At 34.2% G+C, this 21,594-nt stretch overlaps 1 protein-coding gene across 17 annotated transcripts in view; it reads left to right on the top strand.

The window, feature by feature from the left end:
• Positions 1-21,594, top strand: part of LOC147066754 (serine/threonine-protein kinase MARK2-like) — a 275,440-nt gene that overhangs the window by 232,410 nt on the left and 21,436 nt on the right. For 14 of the 17 annotated variants that reach the window (XM_085954163.1, XM_085954162.1, XM_085954164.1 and 11 more), the window contains 13 exons: positions 7,313-7,576; positions 9,608-9,715; positions 10,402-10,660; positions 10,867-11,002; positions 11,147-11,343; positions 14,948-15,060; positions 15,189-15,291; positions 15,390-15,595; positions 15,959-16,067; positions 17,162-17,288; positions 18,511-18,777; positions 19,843-19,925; positions 20,367-20,490. In XM_085954163.1, the coding sequence (XP_085810289.1) occupies positions 7,313-7,576; positions 9,608-9,715; positions 10,402-10,660; positions 10,867-11,002; positions 11,147-11,343; positions 14,948-15,060; positions 15,189-15,291; positions 15,390-15,595; positions 15,959-16,067; positions 17,162-17,288; positions 18,511-18,777; positions 19,843-19,925; positions 20,367-20,490 (2,096 nt within the window). The remainder of the gene's footprint in view (positions 1-7,312; positions 7,577-9,607; positions 9,716-10,401; positions 10,661-10,866; positions 11,003-11,146; positions 11,344-14,947; positions 15,061-15,188; positions 15,292-15,389; positions 15,596-15,958; positions 16,068-17,161; positions 17,289-18,510; positions 18,778-19,842; positions 19,926-20,366; positions 20,491-21,594) is intronic. The other 3 variants (XM_085954156.1, XM_085954166.1, XM_085954159.1) reach the window with 2 other exon arrangements.

Consider the following 21,594-nt stretch of genomic DNA (forward strand, 5'->3'; position numbering starts at 1 on the left):
GATAATAGTCAAAAAATACTCTTCTATCTATACAATATCTAAAAGAATCCAATTCAGTCATACATAACTTTGAATATTTTATCGATAGAATAATATGAATAAAGTGTCCACAATTTTGTCGTATCGCCCAATAGGCAGGGTTTAATTGATTTTCAAAAACTAACTAACACCGTCTGTAAATTGTAGTCTTAGCGATGGTGCCCATAGAACGCGTCGAGCGGGTGAAGTCGGCGTATGAAGTGTTTATTCATAATCATAATCACACGTCTCTTCCCGCGCATTACCCTTCACCTATGTAATAAGCGGCCCAAGCAGCACAAAATAATTATTTTTACAGCGTCTCTCATAACAAAGCAATAAAAATATTATATTATTTCGGGGCTTGTCATTAATATTTACGATGACATTATTCAACCAGCGAAATATAGGACACGGAACAATGACTTCTCTGTAATTAAATAATTGCTTTTCGCCCGTCGATCGACGACGCTTCGCGCAGCGTGATTTTGGTAGACGTGTTCAATGAATGGACTTCTTTGTATTTTCATTAAATCGTATCGCCGAGAAGCGAAAAACAGTGACTCATACGGCAGGCGGGGCGCAAGGTATCGTCAAGTCCAGTGTGCGCTGGCGTATTTGATTACGTTGTATTTTCGATGATTTACGCGCCACTTGTAGAAATTTTGCGCGAGCGCCGCACTCGCTGCGTCAATGGGCTTTATGCCTTAGTTCAATAAAAACAAATACGTATGACTAACAAAGTTTAATGTGCACTATTTATGGTTGATCTTAACACCCTACCTCCACCCTTCGCTACTGGTACACAGTGACAAGATGTGTGTGTAAACGCACTGCGTATTGGTGTATTAGTAAATGCCAAGCGCCTGATTGGCTGATTTCATCAAATAATTCAAAAAATTCTATTCCAAATTGCAAGATTACGTGGAGGGTGGTCTGACCACCTTGGACGCATAGTCATTGGTTCGATTCGTCGCTATCAGGTATAATGCGGATGGCTAAATTGGTAAAACACATTGGCCATAATCTGATGGACGCCATTTCGAATTATGTATAAATAATGATTAGCACTCTAGGGTAGAAAATGTGTATGTTCGGCATGTAAATAAATATCATTTATCATTAAAATTTCATAAAGTTTGTTATCAAGTAAACATATCTACAATAACACTAAAATACCTTCATAATAAGCACCTTCATGCATGTTTTATCACCTACCTTGAATTTTCTGTAATTAATTTACACAATAATTGTAATTATATTATATAAATGGTTTAATGACTGTATAATGGTTGCATAATATTATTCTTTTATTATATTATTCTTGTTCAATACGTACCTAACTACTGAATACCTATTCGCTTGTAGGGTTTCTCTGTAAAGGCATGCATCTGTGTTCATTTTTATACGCCGGTGTATTTCACTTCACGCGGGGAACACTTATATTATATATATATGCTTCAGGTTATTGAATATTAATTATTATTGTAAATAAAAATATCCCTGGTCACCAGAATAGTACTACAACATAATAATAATACGTCGTTTATTGTTATGGCGTTAAAAAGGGTCTCGACTTTGATTCTGATTGCTTTATGTACTTATTATTTAAATGTAAATAATAATTCTCGAAAATATTATCAAAATGCTCATCTGCTGTGTACTTCGGTGCCCACGTTACTTTTATTCAATAGTATGTAAACAACCAAGGTCCATTTATAGTAGAACCTTTTTCGTCTTTTCAGCTGACATTTCCGCCTGACAGTGAAGAAATTGTAGAAATGATGTCTTTTTAAGAAATGCTTACTGGTATAATGTTAATTGAATTAAATTCGTACGTTACTACATATATTATTATACCAATACAAAGGCTGGGAAAACGAGCCGATCACTTGAAACTGTCTACGTTTTGATGAATAAGTACTATTCGTATTTAGTACAATATGTAACCAAAATATTACATGATTTAAATTTAAAAACCCAAAATTAAGGTATAATGATACTTTTAATTTTAATTATTGTGATTCTAATTAGCATTTTCGTAGTGCGTGTGGTCAGATTCAGCATTTTCCAGCTACATGACAGGCGAGTGGTGACTGCTAATCTTCTCTGTGGGCCGTGGGGGTTGGAAATTGTTTCTCCCCGTCCTTCCTTCCTACAAGTGTTACCTTTCAGTTTTCAAATGTAGACTGCTCTATGAGCACGTATCATATTAATTGAGTATTTTTCCGTAGTCGTAATTAGTAGTCGTTTAGTTAGTACTTAGTTTCTTTAAATAGCGGATTGAGCGCTTTCTTTAAGTGTGATTTACATTTTTGATTTATTCTAAAATATTCTAAACTGCAAGTAATTCGGTTTAATACCCAGTCAGTGACAGTGTCGCCAGATAGATTTAATAAGTACCGTATTTTAAAATGACATGATTTTACAGACATTGCTTCTTAATATTAAGCATCAGAATAAGTAACTGTTCTATATAATATGTGCACTTTCTAGGTACTAAAAACCAACCATGTCAGTCGTATATATAAAAGTTTTTTTTTTATATAATATTGTCAATTATTAACATACCACCAACAAGTTTTAATGACTAAAAATATCTTTTGCCGGAAAAATTGATTGTGTGCGACATTTATTGCGGACAATTTTATCGATGTGTCATGTGCGAACACAAACATTTCGTTTACCACAATTGATATTTAATAGTTTATAGACACCCCCCTCCCCCCAGGCCGATAAACCATCGCCGCAATAATTACATAGTTTACAATAGTAAAAAACTTGATATTTCAATTACCAATCGCGTAATTTAAACCCTTTTCTCGGTAGTTATTAGATTACTGTTAACGATATTATTAATTATGTACCTATTCCCATTTGCGGCAGGTGAATTTTTAAATGTTTCTCTTGACTCTCGCAATGCGTGTTTGAATCTAATAAACCCATCCTTAGATTACGTATTACAACATTATTTTTCAGTTAAACTATATATAAATTTTGTGAAAAAATGAACTAACCTTATGATATTTGCTGGGTGCAAAAATATTTTAAGTCACGACACTATTTTTTATATTTACAGTGACTGCCATCCAAGTTAATCAATCCCAAGCAAATGGCATCGCTATCTTTTACCTGCTCTTATAAAACATTATATATAATATTTTATTTAACATCATTAGACTTGCATATTTTTAAAGCTACGGCATGTTGAGAATATAAACTGTCTTAATTTTGTACATTTTGATGATCCTACATGTCTCTATCGTACAATAATCAATTTCGTATGAACAAAGCCATCTAGCTGGTCTTATTATTGTTGGCAGAAACAATTTTATTGAATCAAACGGCTTGATTGTCAGCCAATAAAATAAAATCAAGAGGCAGTTAATGAAATGCGATTTTCTCCATTTAATTTAATACATAGATATGCCTGCTATGTGTATAAACTGTATTCCACATTCTATTGCATTTTCGGTTCAAATTAAAATCAATTTGATAAATTTATGATTTTTTATTATTATATATTGTTTTATGATACTATTAATATTAATGGTATGGGACAAGTACTCTAAATATGACCATTAAAAATTACGATTAAGTTAGGTGTTTAATCCTGACCAATCTATAAACTTTGTATGAAACATGTTTCTGTCATTATGATGTTCTATTGTTTCTCATCATATGAATAAACAATATTGTAATAATAATTATAATATAGTTGTGTGTCAAGCAGTGATATTATTTTAAACCTCTTTGTAGAATTCAACCATCTTTTGTCAACATTCACACTATACTTCTTTCAATATTTTCCGTTTTCTCTGACAATTTTGTATACAATAAAACCTTGGATAACAAGCATAATTCGTTCTTTATATTATTATGTGTGGGTGTAGTTTGCTCATATTGCAAGATCTCACTCATTTATCAAGTTAAAATTTATTAAAAAGTTTTGCACATCTTGAAAACAAACACTTGCAGGCCAAGTTACTTGCAATCCGAGGTTTTACTGTATTTATTATCTGAAGGCATATTCTTTATTATGCAATAAAAATGCTAAATAATAATGAAAATGACAAATTTATGCTATAAAATATTACTTTACAATTGTTATAATTCTCAGGGGGTGAAAAAGGGTGACCACACAAAAGTATGAGACGATCATTTTTAATTATATTTCTATTTGAGATCCAATTTATTTTTTTCATTTTAGGGTGTTTTCATCATATTATAATCAGTCGGGTGCAATAACTTGTGATGTTAAAGATATAGCATCATAATGAGAAATGTCTTCCCTAAAAAGTTTATCGATCCCTCGGTAAAAGAACCCCAAATTCTTCATTTACGATATATATAGAGTATATCCCAGTAGCCTTCTCAGTACTCCGTAGACTAGCACTTCCCATCCTTTTCACATCACAACACAAATAATACTTATATACATATAACCATTAGAATCAAATCGAGAGCTGTTTTCAGGTCTTCAGATCAAAACAATCATCCAGAAACAAAGTCAAAGCTTGGGCATGAGTGCTTTCTCTCTAAAAATAATATCTATGTTGAGGTTTTTTTAATTCTTCAAACAGATTTTTTTTTTGTTTTTCTTCCCAAATAAAATTTTGGCATCCAAATGATTGTTCCCCCATAGCTAAATTTTCATCCAGAAACTGAGTCCTAGCTTGTGGAACACTTGACAATCACTCGTGACACAACAGTTGGGAAACCTTACAATAAACAATTAATACTACATTTGATTCATTTTATGCCGTAAGTTATAAATGTTGATCTTTCTTTAAATTTAATTGAAATCAAGTGTCAAAGCTGTTCTTTCATTGGTTTAATCGCTCTTGTATAAGTTGTTTTAATGTTGGAATTGTGTGATATATGGCATAATCTGTTCTAACGCCATTACAATAAAGGTGATATTCCTATAAATTCCCGATGCTTTTTGTTGGGTCTGCCAAACGGTTCGGTTCGAACGGGTTCGCTCAAATGAACATTGACACTAGAAACACTGTTCTAACGCCATTACAATAAAGGTGATATTGCTATAAATTCCCGATGCGTGATATCGCATAATAGAAATTGCGTGACTACCTATACATGTGCGAATGTCACTGTGCGTGAATTTACTTACTAAAGATCTACCATCGTAAGTTGGCAGCCGGTCGAATTTGAAACTAAAATTGTTTATCGAGGATAAATTTGTTATAAATGCCATTTAATTTTACAACATGTTTCTCGAATTATGGATTGCATAATATTTGTACAGAAATCTACTACCAATAATAAATTATAAATTACTATTTTTTTGTTAGTTATGGTAAAATTCTCAATGTCATACTAGCGCCCTCGCTGAAACGCCAATTTATGATGGTAGATCTATAGCTACTGTATTGAATGCGTTGTCCATTAATAATGTCATTGGCTATATCGGATATTTTATCCCTGTCGTTTGACATTTTAGTAATTATGTCATGTTACTCATGTTGTGTCTCGGAAACATAACTTTGATGTACGTAACATCCATAAATCAGTTAATCACATAACTATGAATTTAAGTAGGACCCTTTCCTTTAATAACTTGTTTTTTTGTAATTCAACCCATTTTCTACAATACACTACAAATATTAAATAAAAACTGTTAAAATTAAAATATCACAGATACTTGTAAAATGTTTCACTATATTGACAAAGGTTGATATTAGATACCACTCCATTGTGTGGGGGAAATGTCAGCGAGACTGCATGTTTATTCCAGCTAACTACCTTCATAATTTAGATTGAGAATAGTCAAAACTTTTATAAGTTTGTAATGCAATTCGTTTAAGTAATAATAATAGTAGGAATGTTATCTGGTGGAAATGATTAATATATAATTTGATTGTGATGAGGGGGAGGGGGGAGGCTTGTAAAAATATCTGCTGTACTGCCTTATAGTGACATTCTTAACAAGCAGTCCAGAAAAGTGTTGCTTGTCTCAACATTTGTAAAATAGCCCAGCTCATACTGCGAAATGGAAGTTAAGTAGAAATTCGAAATATTGTTGAGGGGTGAAATTCTTTCGCTCTACGTAATAATGAGGAATCGAAATCGACTCCTACCAGAGGCCGGCGCACTTCTTGCAAAAGTTTGGAACAGAAAACGCTCTCCTAAAAAGGGGATAATTACACGAGTGAGGCTCTTTTTATTAACTTTTTGCCCTATTGAATTGTTCTGATGGTTGAGTTATTACTTATTTGTATATTTATCAATTATCATAGATGGTTGAATGTGCATAATTGAAAGGCGAAACCTTGGTCGCTAAAAATTATTCAAATGGGTATGCAATTTCATATTTATTCATTCGATTAGTGGTAGGATTACAATATCTTGGTAATTAGAAAAGAGGGCACCTAACATGGCCAATGTTGGGTAAGGTTTTTGTCCTAAACGCAAAATACTCCAAAAGAATTTATATATAAAATGATGCCATAAAACAAGTATATTCTACACAACCTGTACAATTTGATATAACTCAGATTGTCATTTTTTAAATAGAATTCTACCAATTAAATGCCAACTGAATTAATAAGAATTTATATAGTTTTTGATTCTTCAGTATTTGTATAATTATTATAATTATTTGGTGTGGAAAAAAAAACTATTTAAAACGATAATTTGTTTCTCAATAAGTAAGTATACTTGTATATAAAGAAATTCTGAACAGCACACATACCGTTACCGAAGACATGATTTGCAGACACTTATACTTCCTCATACAGAAATTTCAAATAAACATTTTAACATTATATATTTTCAAAAACCTGATAAAAACTTAAGGTTTCAAGAAACAGGATATGTCAAGGAAAAGAGGAATGCATGGTTACCTTACAAAACATTTACCTCTAAAAAGATACAAGTTTTAGATTTTTGTGGTACTTTTTGGAAATTTAATTCACATCTTATCAATTTATTTTCTGACAATTGAATAATATAAGGTTTGTAGGATCACTAATAGTAGGACTATAGTACGACACGAGTAATAGGATTACGAATATTAGTTAAAATAAAACTCAATAGACTGTCCTGCTTCCACAGTATTTAAGACATTGTCAACTGTCAGTACTATCTACATATTGCATTTTATTTTAATAAATACAATGTCTTTCCACTTAGAATTAACAGTATTTAAAAAATCTGTGATACTACGGATTTAATATTTTTTCTTTAAAATTTCCTTACTCTAAAAACTTGAAGTTTCATGTGAATGTATTGTTTTACGAATATAATGTAACATGTTAATTTGGTTTTACAGAGCGCATCGGAGTCGTCCACGCCGGGCGGGGCGTCGGGCACGGGCAGCGCAGCGTCCACCGGCAGCGGTGCGGTGCGCGCCTCTCGCCCCCGCCCCTCTGATGAACCCCACATCGGCAAGTATCGCTTGCTCAAGACCATCGGCAAAGGAAACTTCGCCAAGGTCAAACTGGCGAAACATGTACCCACGGGGAAGGAAGTCGCCATCAAAATCATAGACAAAACGCAACTTAACCCTGGATCTTTACAGAAACTCTTCAGAGAGGTGAGTAGCAATCGGTTTGTCTTATCCATGTAATTTCTGTGATAGCTTTAAGCTGTCCGATTCTATTCCGATCAATCCATAGCCACTCATGAATATGCAGTGTCTATTCAATTACTTTTGCATTGTTTTTCACTAACCAATTTTGAAATTATCATTAGTAACTTCGGCCCACCTTAAAATTCATAAAGATTAAAATTTAAAACCAAATCTTGTGACCCAGGGGTTTTCATACTTTTTCTTCGTTGACACAGTTACTCTTTGACTCGTGCTGAGGCAAATGCCGCCCCATGTTAGTGTAAGTGACGTGTAAAGTAATTACTTGTACAATATTTCACTATTGGAAACACATAAAGATTTTAAAAATTTCTGATGTACAAATAGATCATTAGCGCAAAAATATTCTCAATTCTGCGGAATCTACTTAAAAACATTGTATTATTAATCTTACTTTGACGTCTCCAAGCAATGCATAAAATCCTAGTCACGCCAAACCCATGAAGCCAGTTGCTATGGTGCTCTTCAAATTGTGAGATGAAGTATTGGAGGCCACAAACTCTTGCATCAATGGAATCTGTCATTATGATCATGCATTAGTATCAGTATTAAGATTGTGTGAGGTTATTAAATTGAAAACAGCTTATGGCGCCGCCTCTGGATGTTGGCTTACAGTTTGAATACTACTGGAATTCAATTTTATGGTCATCTTTTTTAGAATAACGTTTTTCCAAATTTTAGTTCACCTTCCACAAGTTTTTAATAGTCCAAAGAAAATTTTTTTTTCATTCAACTCAGACTAATCCAATTTGACCCGATTTACGAGTGCTCGTGAAATGTCAATGTACTAAGGATTATGTTAATAATTGGTTGGCTGAAAGGATGATAGTTTTTATAAACTTGAAGGTATTCTTGAACTCCCATTTTTCAATAATTAATTGTCAAAAGGGGACAAGTGGTATGTGTATGAAACAATAAATTGTTTTTTATAGAAACTCATTATTAGAAAATAGCAACCTATTCATTAAGTGAAAACAAATTAACTAAATGAATCATAATATAGGCTTCCACAGAGTGGATGTTGTGTAAATAGATTTTTTACGAGGAATAGTCATTGACCTTTCACCCAATCCATTCGATACTTGCACTGGAATGGGTTATGCGCATTAATGCACATTAATACATTAATACGGTTAACCACGAGCCACAGCTTCGTATTTATACATAAACCAGTGCTCCGCAACCGGTGTGTTGTGAGACGATGCTAGGTGTGCCGCGGAGCATTGCTTCGTACTTTGCTGACATTAATATTTTAAAACATACGATTGTGGGATACAATTTATTATTATTGTGTCAATACTCATCAAATAATTATTGTTAACCCAACAACTAACCATAATTCAAGTGGATGTATTAATAAATACAAAAAATCGCTAAACATAGAATCAATTTTGATTAATTTTACATCGAACACCATTTGAAAAATGCTATTTTAAAGTATCTCACACTGTCTTTAATCTTAGCGATAGGTAGGGGGGGCGCCGAAGATTCTGGCCTGGGGTCCATGTTTTGGTGTAATAATTGTTTTACGTGTGGTGTGCCGCGGAATCCTGGGAAGACCTTTAGTGTGCCGTGGGTGAGAAAAGGTTGCGGAGCACTGACATAGACAACCGCTATACGCACTAGGCCAACATGGTTAATATTAAACTTTCATGTAATGTATTTAATTATTTTTGAAAAACTCTAAAAATAACAAATAATTTTGTCAACTATTTCTTTTATTCAATGAATAATTAACAAGATTTGAGAATTTAACATTCTTTATTGAACATACATAATTTGAAACACCTCAGATGCAAAATACCTTTTGAAAAAAATACAAGACCATTTCAAAATATTTTTTCTACATAATATATCCGAGGTGTTTCAAATTATGTATGTTCAATAATTTTTTCATTTATCATTTATAATCTATAAATTCCAGATAAAATTATACTTAGTTATTTCTTTTGGTAAAACTGTCACTTAATATTTCAGGTACGGATAATGAAAATGTTGGATCATCCGAATATCGTGAAGCTGTTCCAGGTTATAGAAACAGAAAGAACGCTGTACCTTGTAATGGAATATGCATCAGGTGGAGAGGTACGATGGCTTTGTCTCTTCTTCCTATTTACTACCTTTTCATCGCTGACAGCACAGCTGTGGCCATTCGATATAATTAGCATGTTATTTAAATGTGGTAATTAAATAGTAATTAAATGCTCCACGGTGAAAGGGCTTATATCAAAATTGCATGAAGATTGTTTTCATCAGACTTCAAAAGTATAATGTTTAAGTATCAGTATGCAGGAAATCAGTTTTCACATTGTAGGGAAATTTACTTCATAAATTCAGAAGCAAACCTTGTATTCAAACTGAATACGTATTATAGTAAAAAGAATAGTCTCCTTTTGTTGGTGAGACCGAATTGATTTGAAAAAAAATATTTCCTCTGTTTACCATAAATATTTATTTCCATTTATTGGTTTTGTAACAAAAATTAGCACTAAAGCTTGAGGACACGTAATTGTTTGTCTTGTAATTGTGACATTATGTGCATACACTTGACATATATAGACTCCTATCAAAATATTGATCTGATATTGAGGAAAAACACACATCCCATCGATAAATTTAATTGCGGTATTATACTTAGGTGTTAATAAAAATATTGCCTGCATTAAAAAATGTAGTATATTTTGTTTAAAATTTCAATGAAATCATTTAGACTTTTGGTGCAAATTGATGATATTGTTCTTCAGATGATAATCACGGACGCTCTCTTTCAGGTGTTTGATTATTTAGTGTTACACGGTCGCATGAAGGAGAAAGAGGCGCGAGCAAAGTTTAGGCAGATAGTAAGTGCAGTCCAGTATTGCCATCAAAAGCTCATCATCCATCGAGACTTGAAAGCTGAGAATCTTCTTCTCGATGGAGAGATGAATATTAAAATTGCTGATTTTGGATTTTCTAATGAATACAAACCTGGTAGAAGGCTGGACACATTTTGTGGTAGTCCGCCCTACGCCGCTCCAGAACTTTTCCAAGGTATGTCTACTCATCCACCCTTTACTGTTTCATATTTCTTCCTGTTTTATTAAATTGTTTAAGTCGATTATTAATATGAGCAATTTATTGTTTCAAAATTATGCATAGCTCCGAGCGGGACTGTTTGAACCGTACATATTACACCGATAGTGAGAATTTAACTTGATTTCTTTATGAATGCAAGTTGTAATTTTTGTAAATTTCAGGAAAAAAATATTTCGGGCCCGAAGTGGATGTGTGGTCGCTGGGGGTGATTCTTTATACGCTCGTCTCGGGTTCTCTTCCTTTCGACGGCTCAACATTGCGGGAGCTCAGAGAGCGAGTTTTACGAGGGAAATACAGGTGAAATATTGATTGCTATCAAATATATCTTCTCGGGATATTTTGTTATCTATTTCTCACTTTCAGTTGAGTAACAAAAGTGATTTTGAACAATTTTAGTATGATCTATTGTATAAGGTTAATGTGTTGTTTCCTATTTTGCAGAATACCGTTCTACATGTCTACGGACTGTGAAAACCTGTTAAAAAAGTTTTTAGTCTTAAATCCCGAAAAGCGGGCATCGCTTGAAGCAATAATGCGCGACCGCTGGATGAACGTGGGCTATGAAGATGACGAACTCCGACCGTATTCTGAACCCCAACAGGATTTCAAAGACCACAAGAGAATAGGTATTATAAAGGGTAAAACCCCATTTTGTATTTTACACGCGTGCAGTGAAATCCTAATCAACGATTGTCCACGGGCAGGTGAGAAGATTTGCTTTTCTGGTGTGGTTAAATTGTTTTTGAAATGGAATCGCAGCTAGTCTCAGTAATATTTGAGTGTAGTCGATCGCTAATTAACAGCTAGTCATATTTTCCACAAAATACTGTAAATATGCAGAGGCGGTCACCGTGTGTATCTCTGGGCAGCTTTGTAAATTTATTTACCGAGTGTGTTTTAAGCCTGCAATTAACATTTTTAATAGTTGATGTGTTATTTGAAAAACCCTCCCTAATTGTCCATCTACATTAAAACCCAGCCAAAAGCTAATCTTTTCTCATAATGTGTGATACATAACTTCCTTTTACCTTTTAAAGTTAACTAAGTCATAATGCTTTTTCACCAAACAAAATAAATATTTGTTCAATCCAACAATACCCACCATTAATGATTGATTATTATATTTTTTTGGTTCATTAATTGTTGGAATTTCATAATACATATTAGTAAAAAAATAAATATGTAGTCACATGATGCAATGTAAATGATATTATGAATATATTCTAGGATATTGGTTATTATTAGAGCATCACTGTAATAATTTAATTCATATTTTTAAGGCATAACCATATTAAATTCATGACCAAAATATCTTATCAATGTGATCAAATGCAATCTTTTATCAGGGTTTCATTGCACCTAGATTTAGTACCACAGAATAGTTTTAAACATCAATTTACATAATTTTTTTTACTGACAGCTCTTTTTTATAATAAATTATTTGAATATACCTATTTCCTTTTTTGCTATGCATGATTTTTTTGAATTCTATTTTTATATGAAATATATTACAGTAAGATGTTATGAAAAAGACAATGGCATTGGTAAAAAAAATTGTGTAAATTATTTCAAAAATTTTGAATGAAAACTGCAACAAGACTTACTAATAATAATATTTGATTAATTTAGGCACCGTTTAAGTTACAAAAGGTTGGAATTACATGCACATGATTTCCAACACTTTTGGTAAGACTAAGACTGAAAGGTTTGATATAATACTATTATATTATTTTTAATGGAATGAAGTAGATAATTTACAAGGAAAACTAACAATCCTAAAATCTATAGTCAGAAAGGGGTAAGTGATCACAAACAAACAACTCTAATTTACTTTTTTAAAGAATCGTGTAGCTCCAATAGATAAATATCTTAACTATCGTCATACTGGCAGACCAGACCGCCTACTAATTTATTATTACATACCTGCCTAGAAACCGAGAGTCAATCGATCGGTCACGCTTTTATATCCCGAGGAACTGGAGATCAAAAATGTTATTGTCAATTTATATGAATTACCAATTGTTTTAAATCCACATAATTTATATTATTAGATTAATTGATGTCGCCCTATAGTTGTGTGTTTTCAATGTTATCTGTTGAGTTGGGTCCAATAGGAGTACCAATGTAGGCAATCCTGTATTCCCTCGCTGTGAAAAATGGTGTAGTGAGACTCCCCATCTCACGTTGTGTTTCTTGTTTCTGTCCCCTCGCATCTCGATTTGAATTGGACGCCATCCGAAACGTGCGTCTTTGAACCGCGTGCACAGTCCAAATGGGTAGGTTTTCCAAAAACATGCGCCATCTCTTTACCTATTCGCAAAATTGAAACAGTAGGAAAGAAAATATATCTATTCAATAATATATTATTATCTTGCATGGATTATTTTATTAAATGTATACAAGTCGTATATTATTGTAGATCATAATATTGTGAGATAACTTAAAATATCGCTTTACAACTTCTCCATTCCATTTATAGATGTCTACATTTTAATTTTTCAACAACGTAGTCGCGACAACCTACGTTAGTACTTCAAAGAATCATTTTAGATTTACATACATAGATAGATGTTTGATATCATACTTTGTACAAAGTAAATTCAACAATATTTTAATATTGTCGTATGTAATTTATTTTGTCTTTTAAAAAATATTGCATGATATTATTTTTATTAGTCTTATTTCTTTTTGTGGAATGATTGTCGTTAGTGATCTTTGGTACTCCTGCATTATTCTGTCCGGAAGGAAAATACAGTCACCAGAATATTTCTACAATAACAATAGAAATGTCTATAACAAAACTGCACGATTTGTGATTAACATTCAAATTCAAGGTCTTCGCCCCATCCTTGTAATTGCAATTTCATTTAATCGGCGATCAGTTAGTTCTGAAAATATCTTTATCCGTATTGCTGTTGAATGTTATCTGCCTGGAGAACATTCTTTTCCTTAATTGTAAACGATACAAAAGTCATTGTTGATGTGACTGTATATTGTCAATGATTATTCTTTGGATAAATTTCATGTTTTTGTGGTGCTGGTGTTGACAGATAATTTTTATGGCTTGCTTTTTACTCTACTTCTGAATTTACTTGAAAGCAAGGTGGCTCTCAATAGTAATAATTAGTACTATACATGCGTGTCAGTGGCAAAAGGTGGAGGTAGGCTCTGGAGATCCGACAAAAATAGTGCACGCTATGTCAGTCATACGTTGCTTTTTTATTTCATCGACTGTGTTGCTTAGTTTTTAAAATTCAATTAAACTCTCCTAAACCAGGCCATAATAAATAAAAAATATTCTTCTATTTATTATAATTTTAGATATTTTATCTATTAGGATTTGGGTTTGGCTTAGGCAGGGTTTAAATGGATTTTAAAAACTAACCAACACCATCCGCATTTTGTAATATAAGCTCAATGAAAATAAATAAGGAGCTGACATACGACTGGCAATGTGTGCAAAACTTTGTCAGATCTCCACAGCCTATCCCCACCCTTCGCCACTGATACGTGTGCATACAATATTTCAAGGTAATGTATACCCGCATACACATAAATGATCACCAATGATGCTTTATACAGTTATTCGCTCTGCGACATGTGAATATTTGTGTTTCTTTTCATAGAAGGGTGCTTGCAGAGACTTCATATTAAAAATATTATGAGCGCATAAAATGGAAAATACAATTTTGATTAACTTAGGAATTATAGAATTAATTAGACCACATTATGTATTGATCAATCAAGCACGTTAGATGAATGCTCGAATTTCGAATCACCTGGTAAAACCTCCTAAATAATTAAGACAAATCAGAAGCAAAAAAATAGTTTATAAAATATATTTATCAGTCCATTTTCACCACATACAAAAAATATATAATGAGATGTTTTTCGAGTTTTCAAAGAGAAATTCAAGTTGAAGTTTGGAACAATATTATATTTAAAATATTATTATATTGCTCTTTATTTCTAAAAATTCTAAGCAGCGGGAGCACAAATGTAATCACAAACATTATGTTAATTTGAGAGCAGTGATGGGTGTGGTATTATTTTTTAATTTTGGCAATAATGTTAGCTAATCCGATAATACGTAATGGGGTCCAATTTCAATTAATTTTGTTCAGTAGGTGTCAGTGATTTTCTAGTCTGGATAAAATATTAGCATAGTGCTTATCTATATTATGGCTTTGAATACATTTCTGTCACAGTATTCTGATTGAGCTAAATTGTTTCTGATTACAGAAGCCCTGGTATCCTTGGGGTACATCCGGGCGGATATAGAAAAATCTCTCGCTGAGGCCAAATATGACGATGTGTTCGCCACATATTTACTACTGGGGAGAAAGAGCACTGACGTGAGTATTGTTACAATTCAAAAAGATATATCACAGAATTTAGATTCACCTAATTCTAATATCTAAAACACTTGTCTCTTTTTTGAGATGGTTTTTTGTGGCAATTTTAAATATGAATTGAATTTCAGCCGGAATCGGATGGCTCACGCTCCGGTTCTTCGCTTTCGCTGAGAAATATTGCAGGCGTGGCGCAGCCCAATGCTGCCAACCAACAAAACTCAACGGCGATTGGTGAGTTATCGTTCTTTGCTTCATTTCCTTCTGTTTTGCACGCAGTGGTGAGATAATGCAATGTGAACTGATTGAATTGATCTAATCTAATGTGTCAGGCGGAGCGGGAGCAGCATCGCCTTCGCACCGTGGCGTGCACCGTTCCATATCGGCGTCATCCGCCAAACCGACCAATCGGAGGGCGTCATCGGGTGGGGAGGGGCTCAGAGGGGCACCGCCAGGGGGTGCTCCCCCTGCGCAGCCCCCCCCGCCACAGCCACAGACCACACCCACCCAGCAACCATCTTCCAACTTCAAGAGACAGGTATGCCGCTGCTCTGTCACATGTCTTTTTTTTTATTTCCCTTTTATGAAGACTCTTGACTGATTGATATATAAAATTATCAATTCTCACTTATATAATAAATTGTTAGCGTAAAGCCCAGCTGGCAGCAAAATATATATTATAGCAGGTGTAAAATATGAGTACATACCTATATGTCTTGTAAATCCCTTAGGTACCCACATCTCGCCACGCCGTTTCTATGGACATGCAATGTAGATTTTTAATGTTTTGAATTTTGTTTTCAAATCTGTAAAATTTAATTCAATATGAAAACCATTCAATGAAAAGGTCCACTGAAAGTCAAAATATGACCTTTATAATATGATGATGCATTGTTTTCAGAATACGATAGACTCGGCAACCATCAAGGAGAACACGGCCCGCATCGCTATGCTGCAGGTGCAACAGGGATCAGCCCGCCCCGCTTCCGCCCAGCCCAAACTCGAACCCAGTCAGTTTACTTTCATATCATTACCACATAAGACCCTTCATTTCTATTTTATATTTCCGAACACCTCATTGCCAATTGGCACCTTTCAAAGTTTATACACATGACGGTTGTTAAAGTTTTTCATGTGTGTCTCTAAGCGCTCCACAAGTGAATGCTGCTTATCAGTCTTGCATATTTATTATAGCAGGCATGTCCCACACATTCATTGGCTCATAGGAATTAAGTTATGAAAATTTTACTAGCGCATCCATTCAATTGTATTATAATTGAATTCGTTGAGATTTTGAAGGGAAAAAATTAACCATTCCTATTTGTTATTTCCTTAACCAGCTTACGTGAAAATCGTTTTTCAAATTATCCACATGGAAATTTGCGTTACTTCATCGTGTCACTTGATACGCGTTGCATCTTTCACAGCCTGCCACTGGAACACTTTAAATTGAAGCGTAGTTCCCTTTGCCGTCGCAGTATGAGAATAGTTTGTTGAGTGTCCAAAAAAAGACAGAAACATAATTTTTATGACAAATGGGAAATTGATAATTTATTTGTGATCACTGATTATGCATGATAGGTATTATTTAATTTGTAATGCCTCAGTGTCCTCAGCCTCAGCCAAATATAATATTATCTTTGTTCATATTGAAGAATAACAATGGTAAAGTGTGGTAAATCACTGCCAGATTTGATACTGGATAGTGGACATACCTTAATGTCTTCCAATAATCCTGAAATTGAGTTATTTGGGTGTAGATTTACATAATAAATTAAGGGAATAAAGACAACACAGATATTGTGTTTATTCATTATAGGATAATATTCTATAATGAATAAAAATAAACACAACATATTATGTAAATTAAATTTTTAAGTATTATATCTATTAAGCTCTCGTTTTATAATATCTATAATAATCAATACGTAATAAAATTTAGGGGAATTACACTGTTCAAATATCTGCTTATCAATGGTAATTGCAGTTCACTGTAATGGTTAACGGATGAATAGCAAACATGAAAAAATGTCCCATGAGTTATATTGTTGGATTTGCATAGCAATAGATCAAGGGACTTATATCTGATGCTTAAAATTTTCAGGACAAAGGCCGGCGATGGCGGGAGGCACGGTCGGAAGACGGTCCACCGTTAACTATGACTCGAAGCAAGCCGGCGGCGCCGACAAAGACAAACCCACCAATCCTTCATTGCTGCAAGACAATTCGAGGTAATTAACTTCAACATTATCATTCCCTTCTTACATCTATTATATTATTACTTTACTAATATCAGTATAAATTCACTAACGGATTGTTTTTATATGCAACGTTTTGGATATCTCATGCCGCATTCTCACATGTCAATTTTTGTCACTCAACTGTATTTTGAATGTTGAAAAAGAAATGGATAGAAATATTTCCACACATCTCTTTAAGCGTTATCAAGATGGCGTCAAGTGAATTTGTTGGTTCATTGATATAATTTCATCCAGCCACCAGACACCATACTTATTCGGAAACAAAAACAATAGTAATCAACTATGTAATCGCATGCAAGTTATAATACGTTTGACGTGCCGATGCGAGTTGTTATAACCTTAATTATTGTAGACGAACAGTTGTCTCAGATGATGATTCACTGTTGAATTGACTAAAAGTAGAAAGGACCTCGACTTTGCTCACTTCAATGTACAAGCACAACTCAGTTGAAATATTATGGTTCCCACTTACCATTTTACTTTCAACTGTCATTCAACACACAGTTGAACACTAAAATTGCCACAGGAGAATGCAGCGTCAACTAATTGTATTGGTAAGATTGTTATTTCCAATCTACTTCTGAGACAGGGCATGAGAAATTTGTATTTTTATTTAGCCTCACCAGTTATGGTAAACAAAAGGGGGAGAGGGATTCAATTCAATTTAATTTTTTGCACATTATGGACATAACCGATTATGAATGTAATATGTTCACAAGTAGATGTATAGAAAAGTAATCTACTAAATTAGTTAAATACACCCTAGGAAATGCCCATGTGCATTATTTTATAATAATTGTTTCTGATAATGATATATCTCTTATAGATTAATTTAAAAACGTAAAGACAAATTTTTTTACACCCAGACTCATGTCTGAGAATCTACGTTGGCATTATTTCTCCCACCGATGAGATGAAAAAATTTGTCTTCACTTTTAGATCCATAATTTAAAATATTAACTCTTATTATATAAATATTATATTATATTGGCTAACATTTTACTAACGGCATGTGTTTCTTCTTTCTCTTTTTCCCTCTCGGTCTGCGCTCTGTATCGGTTCCTCTGGAATTCATCGGAACGTTTTTCGTGAATTATGCAAATACGAATTCGAATCGTATACAAACTCAACTTTCTCACGTTCAATCGGTCCTCCTGGATTTATCGCGTGTCATATAATCCTACAAACGTAGCGCGAGCGGTGGAGACACGGCGTCCAAAGGCTCGGCCGCGTCCAACTCGTCCGCGTCGGTCCCCGTCACGACTGCGCCCCACTCCTCGGGCGGGTCTCTGGCAGGGGCAGGCGCTACACCCTCCACCGGTAACGGTGCCAAGGGCCACGTCAAGAGTGCTTCCGTGTCGTCGGCCGGTGCCAACGGGGGCCAGGGGGGCAACACCGCCGTCTCCTCCGATCAGCCCGCCCTCGGATCCCTGCACAATGTGGACCCCCTCCGCCCGAGGTGAGACGGCTTGCCGCCCATCGTGCCGCATCTCATCGCTTCCGCCCCAGACATGCCGTCCATTTTTACCGTTCGCATTGAGTTTATTGTACGAAAGATTAGATCGCGTGATTCGTCGACTCTGTCATCTTAATTCAAAAGTCAAATCCTGCAAGGAGTGATGCAGGCATATTGCTCATGATCATATAATTATTATTTAAAAATGGACATCTAATTTTCGTACAATAACGGTTATTACATAATTATTATCATTTGTCCTCAAGTCCAGCTTGATTACAAAATAACCATTTTCATTGTGTGAGCCGTCCGCTTCTTTCAAACATTCCGGCTGCGTTGTCAGTAGGGTGATGGTGAATGAAGAGTGACGCATTTTTTTTGCGTGATTCCCTGTCGCCGAGTTGCTTTCCGGTATGGAAACTCAGTGACGATTCGCCCGGCACCGAAAGGGTTAAAGAAATAAATGGGACTACTTTGCTTTTTATTTTAATCATTAACAAAATTTAACATTCAAAATTTATCACTATTTTTCTATATCCGCAGTGTACTGATATTCTTTGGATAATTTGGTCATATAATTCTACTATACTAACTATTTTGCAAAAGTAATAAAAATTACTCTTGTGTGGTGTTTTGTTTTAATCATAGTACATTTAATAGAAAGTTGTATGTTTATATCACATTTTAACAAAGAATTACAGTACCTACTAGCTCGAAGTTATTGTAACCAATGTTTTATTATAATTGGTTTTTATATTGTTTTTTAACATGGTTGTGGGGTAGTGAATACTGCATTTCATTTTTTTTTATATATAAATGAACAGGTAACTACTCTCTTTATTTTACAACCAACTCTGATTATTGAAACCGTTTGATGTTTTTAATCTTTACTCTGAAGTGTGAAATGTTTTTATACTTCATTTAAATTTTCTATCATCTGCTATAGAAATCAAACTGTAATATTCATCAATTTCTAATAATCAATTATTGTTCTATTATACATCAATTTTTTTCTACTTGAAAAACTACTTTGACAGTTTTATTTAAAATGACTTTGTTTGTTTTCAGTTTGAATCCGACTGTAAACTCTACAACTCGGCAGCAGTTGGCTTTCCCTAGAAATGTTCCCTCGAGATCAACTTTCCATTCGGGTAACTTATAATTATTATTTATTATATAACACCTATGCGGTGCAATTTTTCCAAATTTAACCTGGGCGTTATTGGATTTTTGTGATACCTTACCTTCCTTAACATTAATAAATTATAAACATCAATAAACCAGCAAAAAGTGTAATGTCGAGGTATATATAATAAGGACATGCAGGTCAAAAATTCACCGCCTAGATGGAACTACCAATGACTGCTGTATTCTTGGAGTAGTGAACTGGAAAGCGGCCACTGTGGATGGGGACAGGTGGAGAGAGTTGTCGATGTCGAAGGAAGCCAGGAGCTGTCTCGGTCGTGGTCCTGTTTATGATGATTTGACTGAGTGATGAGTTTTGGCTTAGAGGTAATCCATAGAGTAAAACAGCATCTAAAATAATTAATTGAACAGTGGAGTGAATGTGTGTTCGGGTGCTATGATTACAGGTCAAACGAGACCCCGAAACGCTTCGGCAGGTCTGGGAGGCATCTACGGAGCGGGAGGGGATGGCTCTCCGCATTCCGCTCGCCCTTCTTTCTTCTCCAAGATTTCCTCGCGGTTTAGCAAGCGGTGAGTTTAATATGCAGACGATATATCATTTACTCTAATGTTTTAATCATAATATCCTAATACGGTACCGTGAAGAGGTATTGCTGCCGGTGTTTGTTTATTTTTATTTCAACAATATGTACTCCTGTACTCGCCTTTGGTTGAAATAATTCAAGGAATATTGCGTAAGGAATGTCTTTACATTATTAACTGTTGCTTTTGTATGAGATAAACAAACATTGGAATGCCTCATTATTTAGATAACTAATAAACACTCAAATACAAACCCTCCTCAATGTGGTGTATCATGACTGTTCCATTTGCCGACTTTAACAATGTATCTGATGATACATTTGTGGATTGCGCCAGCGCCTCTCTCCTATGTGAGACGCTCGGCTGCAGCATATCGACGACGCCTGTAGCAGTCATGTACATATCATTGTATTGTAGCAACGGTAGATGTATTATAATTTGTAGTGGGAAGCTTGTACTTAGTGGTTCGGTGTTTTATCAGATTGCAGTGAAACTTGAAACTTCTCATTCTATTAATTTGATATCCAGTTTGCAATAATTACAGCTTGCATCAAAGAGAATCTATAGCTCTCAGTTTCGAAACGGGCTAATTTGTCTGTTACATAAAGATGTTGTGTTATATATGTGACAGAAAAAATATTGTTAATAAAATTTGTCTTCCGTGTTATAAAAAAAGTACAAATATATATTCATTTGGTTGGATGATCAAAGAGTTTTGTGAACCAAACTGATCGATAAATAGAAGATTTGAAGTTTCAAAGTTTCATTCGATCCCATTCGTAAGTTTATTTAGTATATGTAAGTATCTCCATAATATAATAATAAAGACATACAAAATGCGGTTTAATCTCTAATATTAATACCTGCATATAAAAATTCCTTCATTGCATTTAGTGTTCTCTTCTGAAATTCAACCCACTTTTTGCTCTTCCCAAACAATATTGTATAATAAGTAGTCGTACACTTCAGTAGATGTCCTTATTCTCTTTGCTCTTAGACATGATGCGCCACATTTATTTTAATGGTCTGGCACTCTTCACATAAGTACTTATTTGGCATTTTAATGGAATTGTCTAGATGTTCCTTGCGCTG

The sequence above is a fragment of the Rhyacophila brunnea genome, unplaced genomic scaffold (genome assembly GCF_057557595.1).
Source record: "Rhyacophila brunnea isolate RB1 unplaced genomic scaffold, BYU_Rbru_1.0 scaffold_4, whole genome shotgun sequence".
NCBI lineage: Eukaryota > Metazoa > Arthropoda > Insecta > Trichoptera > Rhyacophilidae > Rhyacophila > Rhyacophila brunnea.